This window comes from Thalia democratica, chromosome 2 (assembly GCF_965202585.1).
Source record: "Thalia democratica chromosome 2, ktThaDemo2.hap1.1, whole genome shotgun sequence".
NCBI classification, from domain to species: Eukaryota; Metazoa; Chordata; class Thaliacea; order Salpida; family Salpidae; genus Thalia; species Thalia democratica.
The window spans coordinates 50,979,710-51,003,444 of NC_139166.1; the positions used below are offsets into that span (position 1 = coordinate 50,979,710).

Genomic DNA, 23,735 nt, shown 5'->3' on the forward strand with positions numbered 1-23,735 from the left:
TCACTTTTTTAAATCCTTCAAATTCAATAAACTTTTTCAAGTCTGACAATTTAAGATGTAGATTGAGACATGTCAGATGTTTAAATAATGTCTATAAATAGAATTGACATTATAATAGACAAAGGTACGTATGTAAAATATCATTTGCTTGGGGTAATTTTACAATAAGATATTCCAACTAAATTAGAATAACACATAATATTAGGACAAAATGGTGTATTTATTAGTACACATTAACTTATAAAGTCATTTTTTAGCATGATTTTAGGTCAAATTCTTACAGTTTTGTTTTGTAAAAGTATTACAATAAGTTTTATAATAATTTTTTAATATTGACCCTTTGCGGGCCTGTAAATTTGCTCACGGGCCGGTCATTTTCATTTGTTGGCCGGATCCCATTAAAGTTTAAAAAACTGTCGGGGGCCGATCATTTTCACTCTGTGCGCCGTAAGTTGCCCACGCCTAGTTTAGACTAAGGGAGAAGGGGCGTCTTTTGGAAACGATACTTCTTACTTTGAAAAACCTTTTTTGTATGAGAAGTTGGTTATGATATGACCTAATCATTTTTCCCCAAAAGTGGCTACAAAGCTCTTCCTTGGAAAAGCTGGATTAAAACTCTCAATCAGTAAGAATATAATCTTAAGTTATCCTAATAGTATATTACAATTGCTTTTCATAATAATACATAGTTTGCGTTCAAATATTATTTTTTATAAAATGCTATCCACTTGACTATGCTACCTGTAAGTTAAAAATAACAATTGCTAGTTGTTAACAATAACTTTTGCAAAAAAAACTAGGAAGTAGGTATTAGTAACTTTGATCATATTAGCAAGAAAATCAAAAAATAAAAATTTAAAAAACAAAATTTATTCGAAATAAGTTAGTTTACATATGCAGTTATAAAATTTCAAATACTTGTTTTAAGTATTATATTAGTATTCAATCTTAATTTAAACAACAAAATAAGCTCAAAATACTTGGTCTTAGGACTTGGTGCACTAAGAACCTTTTGGTTATCTACTAGCACACCACGGATACCTTTTAACGTTTTGTCCGGGAATGTATTGTATTTTACATCTTGTTGCCTTTAAAATTGTTTGGGTTAGCAATCCTAATGACAGCTCTAAAAATTATTTGTGTTGAATTTTGCAAGATTTAAACCCAGTCATTGACACATATACAAAAATAAAAGTAAAATCAAAATCTTAAATTGTAAAATAATTCCTAAAATGATCACATTTCTAAAGAGGAGGTTTTGAGACAGATGTTTTTTTTACAATAAAAAAATGATTTGTTTAAATTTAGATTCGTTTTTTATTAATGTATAACTTTATTAACTAGTATTTTTTACTTTAGTCAATGACTATAGAAGTAACTTTTTCTACTATCTTAAAAATTGAGTTGGACTATGTGATGTAGTGGTCCTAATGACTTAAATGAAAACTTTAGTAGTTAGATGTGAAAGATAAAAATTTGTTAGTCCACACATGTACCAAAATGAATTGAGCTAAATTATAAAACACTAAGTTGTATTACTATCACTAAACAAAATTCTGCCTTACCTCAAAAGTTTAACAAAGTAAATGTACTTAGAATAGCTTCTGTCTGTGTTAACCTGTTGATAAGTATTTCAACTGAAATATCATTTAGTTCTCATTAAAATTCAAGTCTAACAGTTTATGTAATTTTTAAATAGTTTTTATAACAATTTGCACCTGATTTTTGATAATATTTGTACTTAGTATTTTAGTACTTAGATAATAATAGTATTGATAAACAAAAAAAAAGTTTATAATATAATATAAAGTTTATACAAAAGATTAATAATTGCTTTTATCCTTCAGCTTTTTAGCACTTTTAATTAAAAATGAAGAGTTTAAAAAGAAGACTTTCACAATCATTTCAAAGAAGCAGAAGAAGTGTGGCTGCAGAGTCTATCTCAGAGCTAACAGAACACTTATCAATGGAAAGCAATGGTTATTTTAGCTTTTTAGTTAAACATGTGTCAGGGTTACCTCACCCTAAGGCTGTTTTGGATAACTCAGGCTGACTAAAGCTAGTTTTGATTGTATTTTAATAAAAAACCTTTTAATAGACTTTTTTTTTCTTTTAATAATGTTTTTATTATGTGATTAAGGTATCATTTTGGTTTGTTAAGGTATTTAAGCTAGATTGATAGTAGATTTAAAAAGTTTTATCTCATGCTAATTTCTAAACTCCAGCTGATTCAGGCTAGCTTTTACTACTCAAGTTGGTTTTTACTCACTCAAGCTGAATATTTTGTCTAAAAGAGCTGCAACTCTTCTATGTTTTTTGATATTGTTATGCAGTTTATTAAATTTTAATTGTAAATACTTTTTGAAATTTTTGTCGTTCCTTAATGTTATTAACTTTATCAAGATGAAAAATAAATGTAACTGTTTATTTAGTTTTTAGAGAAGTAGTCTTTATAGTGTGCATAAAAATAGTTATACTAGCACAAAAATTTTAGTAACATATCTAGAAGTATTTTTCAAATGATGTTTGTTTTGTCTTCTTCTGATAATAAAAACTAACTGTACTATAATTACTAGTTTTTAACACGTTGTTATATACTAAAATATTAAAATAATAAAATAAGTACAGTTTTTTAATAAGATTTTTTTATAGTCTAGTGTGCAAAATAATTATTTTCTATCTATTTACTGTGCACAGCTTTTAATTAGATGGACCACTGTGTTAGAAGGTGGAAGCCTATTATGAGATTTAAGTTTAAACTTGGTTCTTTTCACAGTATAAACTTTTATTTAAATATAGGCAGTTTTGTTTTAAAACAATTTAAAATATTTAAAATTAAGGATTAGAAAAAAAGGATGGCTCAGGACAGTTTTTGGTCACTCATGATAGTTTTTTGACTAAAAGAGTTTCAACCTTCTAAACTCGTAAAGAATCTGCCTTAACTCTAAGAGAAATTTAGTGAATTAGCTCTTTATGCATGTGTAGTTTGGCCTTCCATTTAAAACCTATTTAACTTTCCAACTTAAGTCTTTACTATCTCAAAATATACTGTTAATTATTCAATTTTAAATTATTCAGTTTGTTTCGTAATTACTTTTAGAACAAGAGGAACATTGATGTACACATCTTAAGAGGTATACACTAAATCTTAAAAATGACTGGAATCAAAACTTCAAATATCTTTCAAACAAACTATATGTGATCTTATTGTAATTAATTTTGTTAAAACACAAATATTTTTATAAGGCTTATTATTTCTATAGTAAACTAGAATATTTTTTTAAAACATTAAAAATAAGTAGTTGTTAGCATAGTAATTATTTTGTGTGAAAATGAAAAAATATCTTAAAACGGTATGGTAAACATTTAATGTAAAAAAAATAAATAAGTTCCCCAGTTATAGTTTTCACTTTTTATTATTTTTGATAGCAAATTTACCTGAAAAATATTTTTAATCTCTATCTGTTAAAAATGTCTTAGCAGACAGCGAAATTTTGAAAATTATACTTAAATAATTAATATGAACTCTCTAAAAACAGTATTGTAATAAATTTATTATTTAATAAAAACTTATTTATACTGAAAAAAAGTAAATTCAAAAATACTTATTATAAAAAAGCTTAATTTTATTTGTTTTACATAAATTGTCCTCAACGTATAAAATACATTTTGGCCCAAATATTTTTGTTGAGAAGCTTGATTGTTTATCCAGACAGTAAATGACACATTCTTAGTTAAATTAATTAATTTTTTAATTTAATTTAAGACATAAAACCAAGCTTTGACTTCCTGGTTATCATCTTTTTAATTTTAAGTAACTTTTGAGTAATAACTGGTCAAAGTTAGAGAAACTAATAGATTTTTTATAAAAGGAGCAAACTAAAACCGCACAAAATATTTTTTCATTGAAAATTTAAGTTCTTCTACAGTTTTGAAGCAATAATTTCAAATATTTTGGTCAACTTTTTTAAAACTGATTAATAAAAAAAAGCACTGATTTTTGAAATTTCTAAATAAAAATAAATTAAAAACAAAACTTTTTATATATATTTTTTAATTAATCTGTATGAAAAAATTATACATAAAGCTGTGTAATTTAAATACATGCTAATTTAATATTATATATATAAAAACTTATAACATTTTTATAAATTTTAAATTTGGTTTATAGTTTTTGATACTTAATAAATAAAACAGAAAAATGTAGTTAAACTCAAACTAACACTGATTTTACTAGTTTTCATATTTGATGCACAATCATCAAATCTGAAACATATAACCAGTGTGTGTTTGTTTTATTCCCAGTATAGTTATTTTTATTTATTCTCTATAACAGATAAGCAATTTTTTTTATGTTTAAGTTTAATTACAACCTTATTATCATATTTTTACAACAAACACTTAAAAAAGTTTATTAAACATCAAAGAGTTGCTATAAAAACAAAACTGTTAGAAACTCACTTGATTTTTTTTTACCTTTTTTACAGACTATGTTTTCTTTAAATAAAAAATCTTTACATACTTAAAATATTATCATATTTTGTTACCTTACCTCTAACTACTATGAAAACTGGGAAAGTTTCTAGTGAAAGTAGTATTAAGGTGTATAAAAAATAATTTATATGAAAACCTAAAATCTTTATAACAAGTCAGTAAAAAGCAGAAATTGGAGTCGTTGTAAACTTTTGGTTAATTTTTAAAGCAAAACAAGTTGTGATGAGTTTTTTTTTAGTTTTTGCAATCCACATTTTAAAAGTGTTTGATCTGTTACAAAAGTGTTAATCCCAAAAGTATTTTATCTTGAAAAAAAAAGTTAACATAAAATGATAATAAGACACTTCAGTTGTTGTTAATAAAAATAAAATGATTACTCAGACTAACTCGGACTAATTTAAAATTTTAGAACAGCTCAGGCTAGTTTGAAAAACTTTTAAAAATTCTGGTTAGTTTTTTTGTTATTTCTGAAAAATCTTATTTATTATAAAATTATTATTTAAGTTATTATGCTTATTTTTATCATTTTTGTAGTACTCAAGCATCATTATTTTTTAAAGTCTTGTACTGAAAACTGTTTTTTAAAATAGTTTACTAAGAAGTTTTACAAGCTTAATCAATAAAATTAGGCTAACTCAGGATATTTTCTAGTCATTCGGCCAAGTTTTTGGGGATTATTTTTCTTTGAAGATTAACTAATACAAGTGATATAAACAAATTTTTTATAGAAAATAGTAAAGAAAAACAGATACTTGTATTGCTTAACAAAATATTAGCATGCAATTTTTTTTACAAATTACGTCTTATTTTTTTAACTGATTACATGTAGCTTTAATATAGAAAATAGTTGTTTAAAAGATTTACTATCAATTTTAAACATTAGTAAATAATTAAATATCCAAGTTGAAAATAATAAACTAACTTGTCCATTAAAGTTGGATTTAAACCTATGTCTAATATTTTGCTTTACATGGCTCCGACTTTAGTGTTTTAAACTAACTAAATTTTTTAATAGTTCAACATTAAGTTTTGTAGTAACTCAATTTACTTTAACTTTTGATGTTTGATGCTTAATATAAGCTTTATGTGTCAACAAAATAATGTATTATTTTTTATGTTAATCTACAAATTTTTAATTAATATATTTACGTTTCCTGATTTTAAAAAATATTAAATTTTAGTATTATATTTTCTTTTTTCTTCCCACCTTATGTCTTTTAGTGTAAGTTGTCCAGGTTTTGGTCCACCGTATTGACAATAAACTTACAATGATATAGGAGTGTCAACTTCAGTCAGAGGAAGTCCTGATGGGAAACTTTCACCAGATGATCAAATTTCTTCACCAGATGAAATCCTCACCCCTACTGTTGTGATGAGGAACGTGCAAAGGTTATTTTTTTCGAAATTTAGAAAAACTTCAATAAATATTTTTTTGTTCAAAAGTTTTTATGGGTTATAACATTATCCGTGGTTAAACTAGTAACATTTTAACATTTAAAGAAATCACATAAATTTTATTTGTTTAAACCGTATCTTAAAATTCTAAATATTTTTTTATCTTAAAAAGGTATGAGTTTTAGTTTATATTAAGTTGAAGTTAAGCATATTTTTAAAGGACAAACATTTTTATGTGATACCATGTAAAATAGTTTAGCACGATATTTTTCTATAGTTTATTTATATTTTCAATTATATTTTTTATCAAGTTTTATACTTAAAAAATAAATTTTAGATTTTTTAAACATATAAATTTGAACAGTTTTTACGCATGCGAAATTAATGTAGTTGTAACTTATTTTATATGCTATATAAAAACGGGTTTTAAAAAAATCTGTTGATTATAAGCATTTCTTATATTTTAAATAAATAATCTACTTCACCACACGACCAACAACAACAGCATCCAAGACAACCTACGACCGGTTTCGTCCTTATTAGGACTCATCTGGCAGGCACAGTCACGAGAATTTATATGTTAAATTAACTTACATTTAAAAGTTTATAATAAATATTTTTTATTTTATCAGTAGAAAACTAATAATATAACTCTAAATCAAATCTTTGACCATAGCAACTAAATCCTAAGTAAGCAAAGTATGTGTGAAATTGGTTATAGTTCATTATGTTATAGACCTGTTTAACAACAATATTGAATATTTTTAATCTTATAAAGTGTGTTTTATATAAATTAGTTGTTTGATATAATGATTTAAAATGTTTTAATTTAGCATGTAAGCATTCTTTTTTACAAATTTTAGGTAAAAAGTTGTTTAATTTCATTAAATCAAAGAATTATTTTTCTTTTACATAACTTTTTTTTTCTCTGTAGGGTTCCTCAGTTATATTAAGTTCCAAAAATTAAAAAAAAAACATATATGAAGACATAAAGACTTATCTTAAATTAAAATCTATGTATTAAAAAGTAACAAAAACTAGTTAAGGCTAGTGAAAAGCTTGGAACTACTTTGTATAAGAGTATAAAAAGATCTCATAGTAAACTGTTTTTAAGGTTTGAGTATTAGTTAAACTAAAAGTGTTTAAGAATATGTGAAAAAATAAAAGAAAATATAAAATAAAAATTGTACTTTCTTACTCTTTAAAACAAAGTTGCTTTATTTAAGTTAAGTCTAGATGTCTTCTTATATGTTTGTTTTAGCTTAAGAATTTTATTATAACTGATGAACCTTTCAGGGCGAAACATTTTTATGTAAAAGAACTGTTTAAATAATAATTTTCTATTTATCTCCTTGAACTTAATTTAAGAACTTTAAATGTTGCTCTTAAGATAAACCTAAAAAGCATATAAAATTTGTTTCCTAACTAAAAAAATTCTAGACAGATTAATAGCTTTTTGTTTGAAACAGTTAATCAAGTTTGTAAAATCAATTAGTTAAGGTTTTTTTTAAGTTTTAATCGAGCTATAATTAGTTGTTCTGCTATAAGGAGAATAAAGATGTTCTCATAAAGATGAATTTTATAAGTATATTTGCAAATTTTGAGTAAATGTTTAAATATGGTTCTTTATTGAAATTTATTGTTGCAATAATATTTTCTTCTCTGCATTCTAGACTTTACGATTAGTTCATAATACTGAAAATAATTTCAAACAAGTAATTTACAAACAGGTGTTGACAAATTAACAAAATTTACTGTGGTTATTTACTTTATTAACTAAACATCAAAACAAAAATTATAACTGTGAAAACCAGACATCAACTAACAAAGTATAAACAAGCTAGCTATCTTTTATTAAAAACGCAATACAATTAAATTTCAATTTGGTTCTCGTAGACCTATCAAAAAACAGAACAATTCTGTATAATGCCTTTGAAGCTGATCAGCTTTTTAAATAGTTTTAATTAGTGCATGTTATGTAAATTTCAACACAAAGTTAGATAAACTACATTATAAAATTTAAGTTTTAGTTTTGGTACTAGACATTTGTTTAAGTACTAAATACAAGTAGTTAATTTAATAATTGACTAGGAGAACTAAATTCTGCAATAAAGTCAATTAATTTTACAGGTACAAACAGCAGATGAAGCGGATGAGTTTACCCGCCAACGTGCTCCATTTGCCTCCCCCCTCACTTCGGTATTCCCCTAAACCGATGAGCAGGAGGCTCAGGAGGGCGTCACTGGTAAGTTGAATTGCTGTCTTATATTGTTTGAGCTGATATCCTTTTTATTGATAAGTTATTATTTGTTAGTTTTATGGGCCTTTTTATGACTTCAGTTTTAGTTATGATGGCAATTTTTTTATGTACTCACTTAAAATAATTTTTGCAAGCCCTTTGCGACATTAGTTTTTGGATTTTATAAGTTAATTAAAGTACCATTTTTAGATTTGTCATGTGCGTTTTAGTTTACTTTATGATTTTACTTCTATTTATTTAGATATCTATATGGAATAGAAAAAAGCTATATAAGCATATGTGTTATCAATCACTGATTGAAAAGCTACCATATATTCAAATTAAAAAGCTTTATACTACCTTCTCTTATCTAAGTAGAACTAAACTAGTTAATTTATACTAAGTTTTTGACTATTTATATATAGTTATTGAAAAGTACTAAATTAGTACTTAAAATTATTTTATCTTATATAATTAATTCAAACTGTTCATTTTAAAATTGAAATAAACTTTTTTTTGTTAGATGTAAAGTCTTGTAATTACAGTAGACTACCGCTTAAGTACGCACTTTTTTTGGTACGCATCACGCCTTAAGTACGCACTTATCAAGAAAGGTAGAATGGCCAACGTGCTGAGTTAGCCTAAGACTTTCACAAATTTTAAAATAGGGTGAGTAATCGTGAGTAGTCTCTAAGTGGCATAAAATTGTGACAGTCCTGTTATTAAATGCTAATATTTAAATACTTATGTAGTGGTTGCAGAAAAGTGAAAAGAATAATGATATTTGAGCTGTAATGCTATTTAATAAATAAATCTACATGACAAAGCTAAAAAACCTACAAATACAACATAATTAAGTCATAACTTAATTTAGATGTACACACATTGATGTTTTCAAAATGTTTGGTAAACACAATGTGGTTTGGTACTTTGGTACTTTACCTCTAACAAAACAAAATATGGCTTAATATTCTTTTCAATACCATTGACTGACATTGACTTTTTATATTAATAGTATGCATTAATTATGTAGAATTTTTTTATAGACAAAATAAATCATTTTAAAATCTAATAAAAAGTTTTGCAGATTAGAATTATGTGTTAAATGTTATTTAAAATAAAAAGACTTGTTTATTTGGCTTAATTATTTGGTGGCTAGTTGTAAGAAAGAGAACAAACAACTAAATTTTATATTATACTATGTCTTCAAAAAGTACGTTCTACCCGTGCTAAGTACGCACTTTTTGGTCGGGTTCAATTCGCGTACTTAAGCGGTAGTGTACTGTAAATGTTTAAAAAAAAAACAGTTTTTAAGAATATAAGTTTTTAAATTTTTGCTAAAGTTCATGGATTTATTTCTAGTCTTAAAAGTATGTTTTAAAATGATTTGTGTTATTTTTGTATTATTGAAGTAAACTACATTAGTATCAAGCCTCGAATACTTCAAAGTAAACTGTTTATAAAACAAGAAACGTTTAAAAATAGGGATTATTTAACTAATGTTAAACAGCAAAGCTAAGTTTGTTAGCTTTTAAGTGATCAGCTAAAAGGTTTAATAACTGCAGCTTAAAAAAATTAAGAGCTATCTCTAATGCTCTTTAAAATCATGCAAGTATGACTAAGAGTAGTTAAAATGAAAGTTATTTTCGTCAAGGATGGGCTAGGTAAAGTTTTCCTTTTTGTGTAAATAAAAAGTAAAACTGAAGTTTGCCGTTTTTGTTTAACTTTGTAGTAAACTATACTAATACAATGCTGCTGATTGTTGTTGTTTTAATTTTTTGAATATTTTTATAAAGTTTAAAATATTGACTTATTTATTATCAATCACAATGATTGTTTGGAACAGCTTTAGCAACTCAATATGTTACGCCTTATTCTTTAGCATATGTCAAAACATATGGTTTTATTAGATGCGATATTTCTCCCTTTGTTCAGTTTTAAACTTACAATTTTAGCACCATGTTTGTTTCGTAGACTACACTAGTATATTATTTAACAAACTTAGTTTAATAAACATTTTTATTCTTTTACCTAAAAGTATATATATTGTTTTATCTTTAAATAAACTACAAGTTATCTACTATTAATAGTTTGATAATAAAAGTTAGTAGTTATTTTTGTTAGATAACTAAAATTGTTATCATCATTTCTTCTGTTGTATTTTTGTAGATTTTAGTTTTTTTATACTTAAGTTGCTGGTAAATAATAATTGCTTATATTTGTTATAAAATTAAAAAATAAGGGAAATAATATAAATATACATATTTCAAACCTTTCAGGTTTATAATTACAAGTAATTAAAATATGGTTTATTATTTTGAAACAACAAACCAAAAAATAATAGTTTCCAGTCTTTTAAAATCAAGTCAGATCTACAAAATTTTATAAAATTGTAAAGCCCGTAATACGTATGAAATTATTTTTACCTCAGCTATTAATTTAAATTTACAATGTAATTTTTTAGTTCTTAGAAATCTATTTTAGCTGCTTTCGTGTTTTATGAACTTATCAAGTGCGATTTAGATTGTAAATAAATTTAAAGGCCAAAAACACAAAGAATTAACGTAAGTAACGCGAAAACTCCTCAATTAAAATATCCATCAAGTCAGTTCATCGTCACTAATAGCTGCTACCTTTAATGCAAGCAGCTTTCAACCTTAAACCGTTTAAAGCGCTATTTTTAATGCCTGTGCGCCGATGATTATTAATAGAAATAACTTAGTCTCGTTGTTTTCCGTGAAGCTGTTTTTATAATTAATCATTACTAATTTGCTGTTACAATATTGCATAAGTGGCAAATTCCTTCTTACAAGTTGTGTTAGATACGCTTCGCTTTCAAATTGTTTTAGATATGTACCTAAACTTTAAACCGCCATCTATAAATACTTGAAGAATTGCAACATTCAAAGCGTAGTCGGAAATTAAATGAAGTTTAATGAGCGAACTCTTATTTTGGTTCAGTTTGGGATGTGGTGAGCTTAATTGAACAAGCGGTTTCGTTTAAAAGTTAATTTGAAAATTTTGTAGGAAATCGTTGTCTGAATTAACTAAAATTATGACTAAGTTTAGAATTGAAATAATGTATTTCGTTTATCTAACACTGTTTTTTTTTTGTCTAAAGTTATTAAGTGTAACAATTTTGAATGAACGTTAAACTAATGTGAATTGAAAAGCTTAAGTTGAAATACTTTACGCCTTATAATGTGCAGTATTACTTCCTCTTAGCTAATTTAATAGAGAGTCGTGTTTTAGTTTCGTAAAAAGCATTATAAGAACATTGAGTTGTGTTAAATATATATAAAAGGGATTATACACATTATCATAAATCGAAAAATAAGAAAACTGTAGTATGTTGTCAAACATTAGCTAACAATATTGAAAATTGCTCATTGTTAATATGAGAAACATAGTATGGTATGAAGTTTATATCTGAAAAATATTTTATGTGTAATTTATAGTTTTTTTGATCAGAAAGTAAATTTATTCGGACTTTAATAATTTTTTCCATGCCTTTGATTACGCTTGTTATTTTTTAAATTTAAACTGTTTTTAGACAAAGTTTGCATTTCGTAAAGTTAGAACAACATTTTTGTAATTAACTTTACTACTTAAACTCTTTGATGAATACTGAATTAAGTATTGTTTCTATAAAGTAAAATAAATATGATAGTTGGTATAACTTTTAAAAACAAAGCTACTAGTATTTAAATTTACCTGATTTGTAGATATTTGTTTACCGATACTCAACTTTTGTGTTTGTAAACATTGTTTGGGTGTAATGTTTTCCTAGAAAAATTTAAAAGTTCACAGTAGAAACATGAGAAATATACTTTTTATAAATCTAAGTTAAAATTCTGATATAACAACATAAAAGTGAATCTCGCAATTACAAACTATTTTATTTGCAGTCTGAAATTGGATACGGAAAAATGGATTCTTACATCAAGTTGAACAAACTAGGAGAAGTAAGAATGTTATTTTTAGTATAAAGTTATTATGTTTTTGTGCATATATACTTAATCTTAGTGTTATTTTACCGATTCAACTGTTAAATGTTTTCAATGATAAAACCCTAGATGGGTTGCACGACTGTTCAAATTTTAACAATTATTCTTGGTTATTTCTTTTACTCATCAATTAAAATAACTTATTATCATAATCTTGTTAATTAAAATTAAAAAAGCATTTTTTTTATTAAATATTTAAACAATGTTTTTATATATGACTAAGATATGTAATAAAACTTAATTATAACATATTTATGAATTATCAATTTTCTTTTTTGCAAACAATATTTTTCTGATTTTTTACCATTATAGTTTTATTGTTAAGAATTACAAGAGCGTTTCTTAATTTTTTTTTTTCTCAAACACTTGAGATATTGCCCCTTAAACATTGTTTTATAATTTGGATTGTCATGTGACATTTTAACCAGCGACAATTGCTTTTCACTAATAAAAACTTGCGAGCGACCAACTTGCGCGCAAGTCGGCCACTTTTAATCACCAGGAAAATGTCACAGGGAACGTACGCGACGGTGTTCAAAGGGAGGAGCAAGCTGACAGACGATCTCGTCGCACTGAAGGAGATCAGGCTGGAGCACGAGGAGGGGGCGCCGTGCACCGCCATCAGGGAAGGTTTGTTGCTAATCAGCAATCGTGTGCGTAGAAGGCTTTTCAATTTTTCAGTAGGTGTTGTTGTTGTTTTTCTACATGAATGTGTTAAGTGTTTCCTCAATGTTTTATTTATAGAAATTTATAACCAAAACATGTTGCGTAACAAATCAGTAATCAACGTGTATTCAGATGTTTTTTTTTGTATGTTTTCAAGTAGGTGTAGTTTGTTGTTGTTTTTATTGTAGATGTTTGTGTTAACATTTTTTCAAAATTTTCTATTTATAAAAAAAATGGTAGCCAAAAACATGTTGTGTAACAAAGTTGGCGGCTCGTGACAAAATACGTTTGTAAACATGTTCGCAGTTGTTTTCAAAGGGCAAAATGTGAAGCTGTATACAACTACGCAGCGTAGCAAACAAGTTAAAAACATATCACCAACTTTAGTACTACTTCTGAAAGTTTTTAAATTAGTTTAGTTATTTAAGTTTTGATGTTTGTTTTTAAAGAATAATAAACAGCTTTTCAAATCAGGTATTTTACATTTAAACGTTACAAATGTAAGTAATATTTTCAAAACTTGATCATTTTCTTAAAATTTTGCTTTGATTGCTTAAAAAAGTTTTATGAAGTTAGTTTCTTCAAGAAAAAAATTAAATAAAGTTTAAGTTTTAAATACAATTTATTTCTGTAAAGTATTAACTTTTTTTCAATACTCTATAGTCAAAATATAGAAAACAAATTCCAAAACGTAATATGAAATGTTGATCACATTAAAAATTTATTTATATTTTATGTAACATTTAAATAAAGAAAAAATACATCACGTGAAAAACCAGTGAAGTTATTTAAAGATTTCTTTGTAAAAATATCTTAAAAGTACAGATTTTAACAACATTTTGGTTGGTTAAAACAAATTTATTCTTCTTCAAATTCAAAAATTTTTTAAATAAAAAACTTAGCCCCTTATGGCATTAACTCAATTTCTTTTTCAAATTTCTCCTGTCTCTTCCTATTTGTTTTCGAAAACAAAATCTCTACGCGTTCACATTAATTAGTATCCAATTTGTGAGATTTTAAGTTGTTTTCATACAAAAATATGTGTGTGAGAGCGCAACAGAAAGGTAGGTGATCTATATATTGCGCGGCACAAAAGAAAATCGATGCGATCGATAACTTGACCTTTATGCCACGTACATATTCGCTAAATCTTTGCACACGCGCGCTTGTTCTCACGGTATCACTCGAACTTGTGAGGATCACAAGACTTTTCAGCTAAAAATATACTTTCTCGGAAATTTTCAGGTTAAATGATTGAATACTGTCAATGTCAATGTTGTCAGTAAGTTTTGGATATTTTCGGAGATCACCAGAGTTGCGTATTAAGAACTCATTGTTTAAAAAAAAAATTTTTTTCTTAAGAATGACGATGACGGAAATACTATTAATAACAAGTTTATAAATTTTTGACTCATGATTAAATTAAAACTCGTCAACGTAGTTTTTTTAAAGTATTTCATAATAAATATTTTTTTTAAGATTTTAACAACTGTTTTTACAGTTATTTTATCTTCAACAGTGTAACATTATAATGATTGAAAGTATGCTAAGTCATATTGTTAAAACTTGGACGACTTTAATTTATCAATAACAGCATTAAGCTTTTATGTCTTAGTAAATTATTTCATATAAAGTGTTTATTTTCAAGAAGCTAATTTAAAACAAAATTTCTTGAACTTAAACAAAAAGCAATTAAAAAAGAAATTTTTAACGTTTTAGATTCAAAACTAGTTCTTTAAACAATTAATCGCTAAGTGCGGTTAAATTTGATGTGGTGTGTTTAGTTATAAATAAAAAGTTTTAAAAAAATTTAGACTGCATCTGATTCCTTACTAAAGATATGTAGTATATGAGCGAAAATTTTGTTTGTAACTTTTTTGTAAACAGAACTTAATTCGAGTTGTTAATCAACACCTTAAATATACTAAACACTACTTAAGCTCATACATAAAAAAGTATGCTAAAATGAATATAAAGTTTTTAAACTTCTAACTAATCTAAAGTTTTGGGTTTTGTCTAGTTTCCATACTCTGAAGCTGGTTTATAAAAAGTTAACATATTTATATTTATAAGAGCAAATTAATGATAACTAAATAGCAAATGCTTCTAACATCTTTTTTATTTATTAACAACGTTAATGGTTTTATGTTTTGTGTTAAGCTTGCATTTTTTCGACCGTAAAGAATAACTACTTTCCGTTTTAATTTAGATAGTTTTATTATTAAATGATTAAATATTAATTTACAGTTTAAACAGCAGTTTTTATAGTTTTTTTTTTGTTTTTTACTTAAAAACGCCTAAATAAATACAAACTACCAAATAGAATTAAATAAAATAGCCCTTCAAGTTTGACTTAATTTTTTATATTTTTAAAAAGCATGGTATATTAAAATTGATAAAGATATACTATGGTAACTTAACAATATTATTTTTCTATCTCATGTTGTTTCAAAAAGTAGTATATATTGTTATAAACATGTATAATGTTTTTTTTTACTTCGCAAAGAGATAATTAAACATTGTTTAGTTTGTTTAATACAATGCCTTAAGTCTCCTTTCAAGAAATACTTTCCTTGTTTAGCTGCCTTAGCAATTTAATTAAGACCGAACTTATTAGTTTGTTAATCCAATAAAGCCTAATTGCTTTTGTAATTTGTATTTCTTTAAAAAACCGCAAAAATTTAATTGATAATAAAAATTTGATTAAGTGAAAGGTATAAACTATAAATATTGTAGTGCATGCTTTGTAAAAAATGTAAAAATAAATTGATATATTAAAACAAAAAATTACTATTATTATCAATTTAATTTTACTTAGAAATGGTCGGACAGATGTAATGCTAATCTATTTTTTTATTGTAGCACTTGTGCCATTTTTAATTACTTTAATTAAAACAAGTAATTATTAATATGCAGTTTGTAACCTAACCACATTAACTTTTATTTTACTAACGTGTAAATGTTTTTTAAACAAACGTAATTTTATCTCCAGTGTCGCTACTGAGAGACTTGAAGCAAGCAAACATAGTCACACTGCACGATATCGTTCATACGGAGAAATCCCTGACGCTCGTATTTGAGTACTTGGTTTGTTTTGTTTTTACTTCAATTTACTAAAAAAAACCTGAATATTGCTTTCAACCGACAGTTGTCAAGGTTTAAAATCGGTTTTCAGTTTTTAAATGGTTTGAAAATTTCCAAGCTTTTTAATTTTGATAAATAAAACTCTACCATACTGGTAGATAATACACTGAACATGCAGATGATATATTTAAAACGAGAAAAATATCGATTAAACCATGCAAGTAGGAAAGTGAACGAATAACTTTATATGTGTCTGCTATTTAAACCGGATTTATTCTTGTTTGCACAAAATATTTTTAGCTGCAAAACATGGAAACTGTTTTAAATGTTTTACAAACTTGTGTTTAACTTTTAAAATGTTTTGCTTGAACTATGTGAACTATTTTTTTAAGCTGTTGTCAAAAATGAATTGCTTATTTAGTAAAGAATAATTGCTGTATATATCATTAAAGTATTTAACTAATAAAAAATCTTATGTTTTCTAAAAAATCTAAACGCACTTTATTTTTTTTAACAGTTTTATTTTTACAAACTAGGATAGGGATTTGAAGCATTACATGGACAGTTTTGGAGGAATACTGAGTATGCACAATGTAAAGGTAAAAAAATATTATATTTAATAGATATTCAGTAGTTTGAGCTTACAACATTTTTTTTTGCCAAAATTTTTATTATCAAAATGTATCTAGTCTATATGGTTGTTTATAATTTTGACAAAAGAAACTTTTTATTTAATCTTAAGCCTTATAAAATAATATATATTCTCAAATATTTCTGTAATATAAGTTTTTAAAAACTTTCAAATATGTTTGTTAACATGTTTACAAACATAATAACTGCTTGTTTAATTTTACAACTTACTATTTTAATGCTGTTGCGTCAACAAATTAACTTTGTTTGCCAATTTGGTAATTCTACTGGGAAGAATTAACAAAAGTAATCGGACTTTACCTGTTGCTTTTTAATTCAATCGAATTTCGCTTAAAAGTTCTATTTTTGCTGCGACGTAATCTAATTTTTTGACACAGACTCATTTAAGTGCGATTGATCATCATTAGAATAATCGATCAAAGTTTTTGCAAGAACCGACTTCAGAAATGTTTCAAACATTTTGTCTCATTGTTCTCATCGAAACTAATGTTTTTACGCTAACTCCCTTTGACAGTCTAATTATTTGGGTTTTGAATTATCTATATTTAAGCTTAGAAATTACAATTTATTGTATTTATAGTTGTTTCTTTTCCAACTTCTGAGAGGAATATCCTATTGCCACGAAAGAAGGGTTTTGCACAGGTTAGAAGTGTTTATTTTTAAATAAAGTCAAGTCATATAACTTTTTTTAACTTAAATAAACTAATAGTATAAAAATTTTAGAAAAAATTATTCGATATTTCCAATATATAAACTCCTGTCGTCACATTTACAGCAAAATACGTAAATATTTTGTAAACAATTTTACTGGTTTCATTTAAATAGCAAACTTTTATAAATAAGTGTTCTACTTCGATCTGTTTTGCTTACTTTAATGATTTATACGCATTTAATATCACGTTATTATTATGTTTTCCTCCAAATTTATATTTAAGTGTTTTAAGTAGCTGCTTAGTTTTTTGCTTGAAAACTAGGCATTTTTAATGAACACTGTGACACAAAATAGATTTAAAAAAAAAGTAGTTAGATATACGAATGTCACTTAATAGTGTTTGATTATAAATTTGGCCCGAGTATTATTCTAATTATAAAAAGTGATCTCTGTATTGTTTCTTAAAACTCGCTGCCTAGACATGTAATTTTGCAGCAACAACTAAAGCTTAGGGCAAATCAGTTTGAGTTGAGTTTTTTTTTTCTCTTGTGCTTTGAATAAATCTAATTAACTTATTAGCATATTTAGGAGGCTCGAAACGTACTTCGATCTGTTCAATTGTTTTTTTTTTGTTCTGCATACATTTTATAAATAACACTAAAACTTACAATAAGTATTCCAAATAATATATGACAAAAAATTGTTTTGTTGTTATTTAGGTAGAAAATGTGTTATTTTTATTGATAATGAATTAATATAACGTTTTTTTTTCTGTAACTTTAAATATATTTCATGGCTGTTGCGATGACATGGGAACATATCATCAGTTTTTATACAAAAGTTTTACAATGTTTCAATATTGAAATTTGAACTTTTTACGTGCATAATTTATTATTTGCTTTCAGAAGATGGTTTTAATTAAACTATTTGTTTACGCCCAAATTTCGTATGGCTTGAGATTAAAGCTTGAAATTTTAACAGTCGCACAAGTAGGATTTATTTGCTTTTTCAATAATGTTGTAGTCCAAAAATGCAACTTCTTTCTAATAATGTTTCGGTTTGTAAATTAAACTTGTAAACTTCTTTTAATATTAAATTGAAGAAGTTCTGTGTGGAAGTTAAGCTTAATTTTTGCGTTTCTTAAAGTTTGATATTATCTAAAAAACATTTTTTAGTTCAAATAATGCCTTGAAAAATAATTATACTATCTTTAAAATTTATTGATAAGTCTTTGATAATTTATTGATAAACTTGATAGTAAATAAAAAAATAATAATTTAAGCTATGAACCTTAAATGTTTACAATAACCACCTTTAACTGATATAAAACTCTTATATATCTAATGTTTTTGATCAGAAATATATTTAAAATCTTAAACATAGTAATCAAAATACATAAATATTGTAGTTAAAGTGTTGTCAAGGGAAATTAAAAAAAAAAAATCATAATAGTCTCTTTTGATAAATCAAAATCAAATGCCTATTATTTTTTTTAACTTTGTGACTTACAATTTGAAGCAGTTATGCCCATGACCACAAAATTTCAAAGTAGCTGAACATGTGGACTTTAAACCAACTAAAAAATAAAATGTAACTTGGTATTTTTGGAGATGTTTTAAGTAATAATGAATTTATAAAATACAAAAACTTCAACCAGAGAAAAATAGTCTCTATTTTAAAACTGTACACATTTGCTTCAAAAGCCTCTCAACAGTATTCCTTTTTTTAACGTAAATGCCACAATTGCGTGTAAAAATTCTACCGCATGAAAATATAAGTTACGAGCGGAAAGAACTGTTATTAAGCGTTGTAAGTTTCGTCTTACTGTTTTTCAAAATAACTCACTTTTTCACTCAGGGACCTGAAGCCCCAGAACCTGCTGATCAACCACAAGGGGGAGCTGAAGCTTGCCGATTTCGGGCTGGCCAGGGCGAAATCGGTGCCCACCAAGACGTACTCGAACGAGGTGGTCACATTGTGGTACCGACCACCAGATGTGTTGTTGGGTTCCACCGAGTACAACGCGTCCATCGACATGTGGTGGGTGATCGAGTGTTTTTGTGTTTTTTTGGTCTTGGAGGTTTTAATAAAGTTTAAAACAAGTATTTTTGATGTGGAATAATTTTGATTAAGACATTTGCTATATTCGTATGCGATAGTTTTTTGATCTAGAAGGTTTGAAAACAAGTATTTTTGGTGTGAAAGTATTTTGATTTCAATAAAACGTTAGCTGCATTAGTGTGCAAGATTATCTCATTAGTAACAACAACCCATTTTTTTCGCAGGGGTATTGGTTGCATATTTTTCGAAATGGTTTCCGGCAGACCCCTCTTTCCCGGATCCACTGTTCAGGACCAGCTGTCCCTGATATTTCAGACTCTTGGCAGTCCCAACGAAAACAAATGGACCGGATTGACCGAATTACCAGACTACAAGTTAGTTTTCCATGGAGAGGTTACAGTTTATAGAATTTTAAAGTTTTAGTTTATTTGGTCTTAAAAATAAATAAAAACTGCAATTAATAGTTTATCAAGGCTATTTTTGTTTAAACCTTAACAGAATTTATTATTTAAATTAAAACTACTTTTTGTTTTTGTAAGGTTACAAAGTTGCTACTTAAGTGTGAAAAATAAATCTAAAACTTGAATACTTTTATCAAAAAGGCAGCAGTTATTTTCTTAATCAAATAGTAACATTTTTGCTTAACTTTATAGTTTTTTTAACGACCACACAGAGCATCTGAACATTGCAACTACAGAGGAGAGTCGATACGGATTCTCACTCCCAGACTTGATCAGGACGGTGTTGATCTTCTCGGCTCACTTTTGGAGGTTGTTTGAATGTTCTATGATTTGTTTGTAAACATTAGAATAAATTTTATGGATAAAACCAGTTATTAAAGTCATTTAATTCAACAACCATTGGAGGTTTAAAAGGTATTATTTTTATGTGAACAGTTTTTGATAATGAGAGTTATTTAACGTAAACAAAATATTTTAAATAACATTAACAAGTATTTACATTTACACTATATGAAAACTTAAACATTGTTTTATTGTGTGAATTTTTTTATAAAGTATGCTTTTAAACACTTGTATTTTTTCACACTCATTACTAATGTTTCAGTATGATCCAACGAAAAGAATAACAGCTGATTTGGCAATAAGACACAAGTTCTTTGCGAATCTCCCGCCTAATATTTACAAGTTGCCAGATAGTTAGTTTGCTTCACTTAATTTCAATTAAGTTAGGTGGTAAATCATCTTGAATTTTCTTTCATTCTAAATTACTTTCACATACTTAAATTAAAGTAAACCTTTGTGGAAGGATGTTTTTGAATTTCAAATTATACAAATTAAAGCCAACTAGGTTATTGAGGTTTGGTTAAACTGAGCTTACATAAATTAGGCGTAATTTTAAATTAACAACCAATTAGATCCATTATTTTTAACAAGTATTTATTAAAAGCTTTACAGTTAGCTTTAGTTTCGTACATAACGTTGTTTAAATACTAAAAATTTTAATTGTATTTTAGTAATTAAGTTTTATAACTTAAAATGAATTAAGTTACTTTAAAGTATTTTTTAATGATATAAATAACTTCTAGTTTCAGATTTATTGTGATTTAAAGATTCTAATCAATTTGTTTTAATTATACTGTTGGTAATTTACATCGAAGTTTAGTAAATAATCATGTATAGTGTTTAGATGAAAAATTATTTGTTTTATGTTTATTAAATACTTATTTTATGTAAACAAAATAACCAGATGATTATTTAATGATATACGATTGCCAAACGCTCAGGTTACTCAGGCCAGTTTGAAATAAATAAAAAACTCAGGCTAGTTTTTTTTTTTAAACTCAGGCTAGTTTTTATGATTTCAATTTTTTTTTGTTAAGTTTGTGTTTTTATTAAGTCCTGTTTTTATTTTGGTGTTTAAGCTTGATTAATAGTTTTTTTTTTCAAATTTTAGCTCATGTTAGTTTTCTATCAATTTTCTTATAAACCCGGCTAGTTGATAACCCTGTGATATTTCTTAAAGTTTAAAATTAAGAAAAGAATTAATTTTTTTTTATAAGTTTTAAGTTTTGATAAACAAAGTATTCAACATTATTATTTTAAGTAAATAAAGTAATTAAATGTTTAACCCACCTTGTTCTGACTAGCAACGTCCATATTTGCCATGGCCGACGTGAATCTGGCCAAGAATCCTGGGTGCAGGCCCTACCACCACTCGGGCAACACCAGAAAGGGCAGGAGACAGTCCACTCTGATGTTTTGATGTCCGCTAGTTGGCGCTATTGAGTCAAGTGTTCATTTCAAGATGAATCGAAGAGTTGAATGTTGAATTTTCTGGCTACAAGCTGTAAGCTGTTGCTTGTTAACTAACTTTTGCTTTAAATAACGAGTATAAGTTTCTAAACTACTTAAAAACCTAAGTTTTAAATGTTCATCAATTTTTGTATTTTTTAATCAAACTGGTGTTTTTTCAGCTGCCTAACACTGAATAATTAAGTATTGTATTAATTTTGTTGTTAAATAGTCAGTATTAAATCATGTTTTTACTTAGATTAGCTTAAACACTTAATTTATTTATTTTTAACAATAGCAGCTGTTTTTTTAACGTTTTTATATCAATTTTATTTATACAAGTCGTTTTTTCAAACTTTGTTTTTTTATAAGTCGATTTTCGTACTCTTTAAACATTTTAACGATTTATATCGCCATTCCTTAAAATCGAAAACTATTATGTACTCACGTGTTTTCGTTGATAAATCGTATACTGTGTTGTTTAAGTGTTTTTTATTTATATAATTTTTATTAATTTACTAAAAGTCGTAGCTTAAAAACTGCAGTGTTGATAAAAATTATTCAAAGAGTATGGAAGAAGAGAGAAAAATAGTTTTATTTTTATTTTGCTTGGTGCTAGCAAAATATTTTAATTTGTTTGCTTTTTTATCGTGAGTTTTTAAATAAAGAAGTACAAAAAAAAACATAGTTTTTTAAGTTTAAGAAAATAGTACAATTTACCACTGCGTAATTTTTTTTTTTTTTTTAAAGTGTTACATTGAAGTTTTAATGTTTATAAAATAAAATAAAAATTTTCTTCTAGGTATAACTTTTTTAGCTTGTGTTTTTTTATTCTGGGTTGGCTGTCTTCAAATTAAAAGTATATATATATATATATATATATATATAGAAACACGGTGATCTTGAGAATTGTAATAATTCAGAGAAAATAGTAATTAATAAACTTTCTATCAGCTTGCTCTTTGATTTGGTAGTAGATCAGTTAATAACTAAACTTTGAAAAGCTTGTTTACAAAAAACATATTCTACCAAGGTTTAATTTAGTTGACACTTAAGTTTACAATAGTTTACATATTCTCTGTCAGCTAAAGAAAAAAATAAAAGAACTTTAAATAATCTGAAGACAATTTTTTGAATTTTTATTCTTTTAAATTATACTTTTGAGTTAAGACTTATCCATAAAGGTATAATAATTTTACGGGAAATTATATCAAATTAGCTTAAAATTAACTAAGCAACAAACTTTTTTCATATTTTAATTTTCATTTAATTTTAATTTAATTTAATTTTCATTTAATGTCGACATGATCCAATAGTTTGCTTTTTGTCGATACATCCTTCCTCTTTTATAATACTATTGGAGTTTCTATTCCAATAAGCACAGGCTGCAATTTCTCCATCCGTTTTATTATTAACTCTTTACGACTTGCTAATATTTTAATAAGTTATCCAACAAAATGAGTTTTAGAAAAATACGAACGTTCAATTTTATTTGTTTTCATGTTTTACTTTTTTAGTGGTTTAATCGAACTTTCAGTTTGTTTTATTTGACTGATCTGCTTAGCAAATATTTATCCCGGTAAGTTTTTTTTATCAGAACAAAACTGTAGTACATTTACGGTTAAATATTAAAGTCTCAAGATTTTTTTTTAAATATTGTGATTTTACATCTAAACAAGCATTTGGCTTTTGAAAGTAAAATGGAAGCACAAATGGTTGAAAACTCATAAATTTCTTAAATCTTAAAGAAACTTGAGAATTTTTTTGTTTTGGGTAGACTACTAAAATGTGAAGTTATTTTTAAGTAAACATTTAGTTTCTGAAAGCAAAATTATTATTTGCAAAGAGGTGAGTATACTTATAAGTGACCGGGAAGTGCCTGAAAATGAGTGTATCAGTGTTGATTTAGTTAAAGTTATTTTAAAAAAACAAAGAATGGGTGATCTCTAACTCTGTAAGTAAAATAAAATATATATCAGCAGTTGCACAACAATCCAAGCTCCGAAAACTGATAATTTTTTTAGGACCATATCTTTTTCAATAGTTTGAAATTGAAGTATAAAAAAGGTACTTAAAATTTATATTATATGTGTGCTATGCAACTAAAACTTATCTAAATTGTCATGTCATTTTATCTGGTTATAAGACTAACTAGGCGCCTACCAAAAAAGGTAGAACTTCCCAAACTTACCTTCATAACGGCTTCCTTGGTAGAAACCAGAAAAAATGCCCAA

At 26.0% G+C, this 23,735-nt stretch overlaps 1 protein-coding gene across 2 annotated transcripts; it reads left to right on the top strand.

The window, feature by feature from the left end:
- Nucleotides 1–1,845: 1,845 nt before the first annotated feature.
- Nucleotides 1,846–22,090, top strand: LOC145830210 (cyclin-dependent kinase 17-like). 2 transcript variants are annotated; one of them, XM_082938135.1, is made up of 13 exons: nt 1,846–1,979; nt 5,772–5,883; nt 8,020–8,134; nt 12,037–12,093; nt 12,651–12,765; nt 15,794–15,888; nt 16,422–16,484; nt 17,117–17,178; nt 19,046–19,228; nt 19,474–19,623; nt 19,923–20,019; nt 20,315–20,405; nt 21,357–22,090. In XM_082938135.1, exons 1-13 carry the CDS (start codon nt 1,871–1,873, stop codon nt 21,470–21,472), a joined length of 1,365 nt encoding a protein of 454 aa, XP_082794261.1. In that variant the 5' UTR covers nt 1,846–1,870; the 3' UTR covers nt 21,473–22,090. The 2 variants fall into 2 exon arrangements, with proteins under 2 accessions (XP_082794261.1, XP_082794262.1); XM_082938136.1 differs by lacking the exon at nt 1,846–1,979 and adding an exon at nt 3,118–3,134.
- Nucleotides 22,091–23,735: the final 1,645 nt, after the last annotated feature.

What these genes read in the sequence shown, in the direction of transcription:
- LOC145830210 (XM_082938135.1), top strand. Translation starts at nt 1,871, where the DNA reads ATGAAGAGTTTAAAAAGAAGACTTTCACAATCATTTCAAAGAAGCAGA. An exon ending in GGCTCAGGAGGGCGTCACTG is followed by an intron (nt 8,135 to 12,036) that starts GTAAGTTGAATT and finishes TTTTATTTGCAG; the next exon opens with TCTGAAATTGGATACGGAAA. An exon ending in TGAGTATGCACAATGTAAAG is followed by an intron (nt 16,485 to 17,116) that starts GTAAAAAAATAT and finishes TTGTATTTATAG; the next exon opens with TTGTTTCTTTTCCAACTTCT.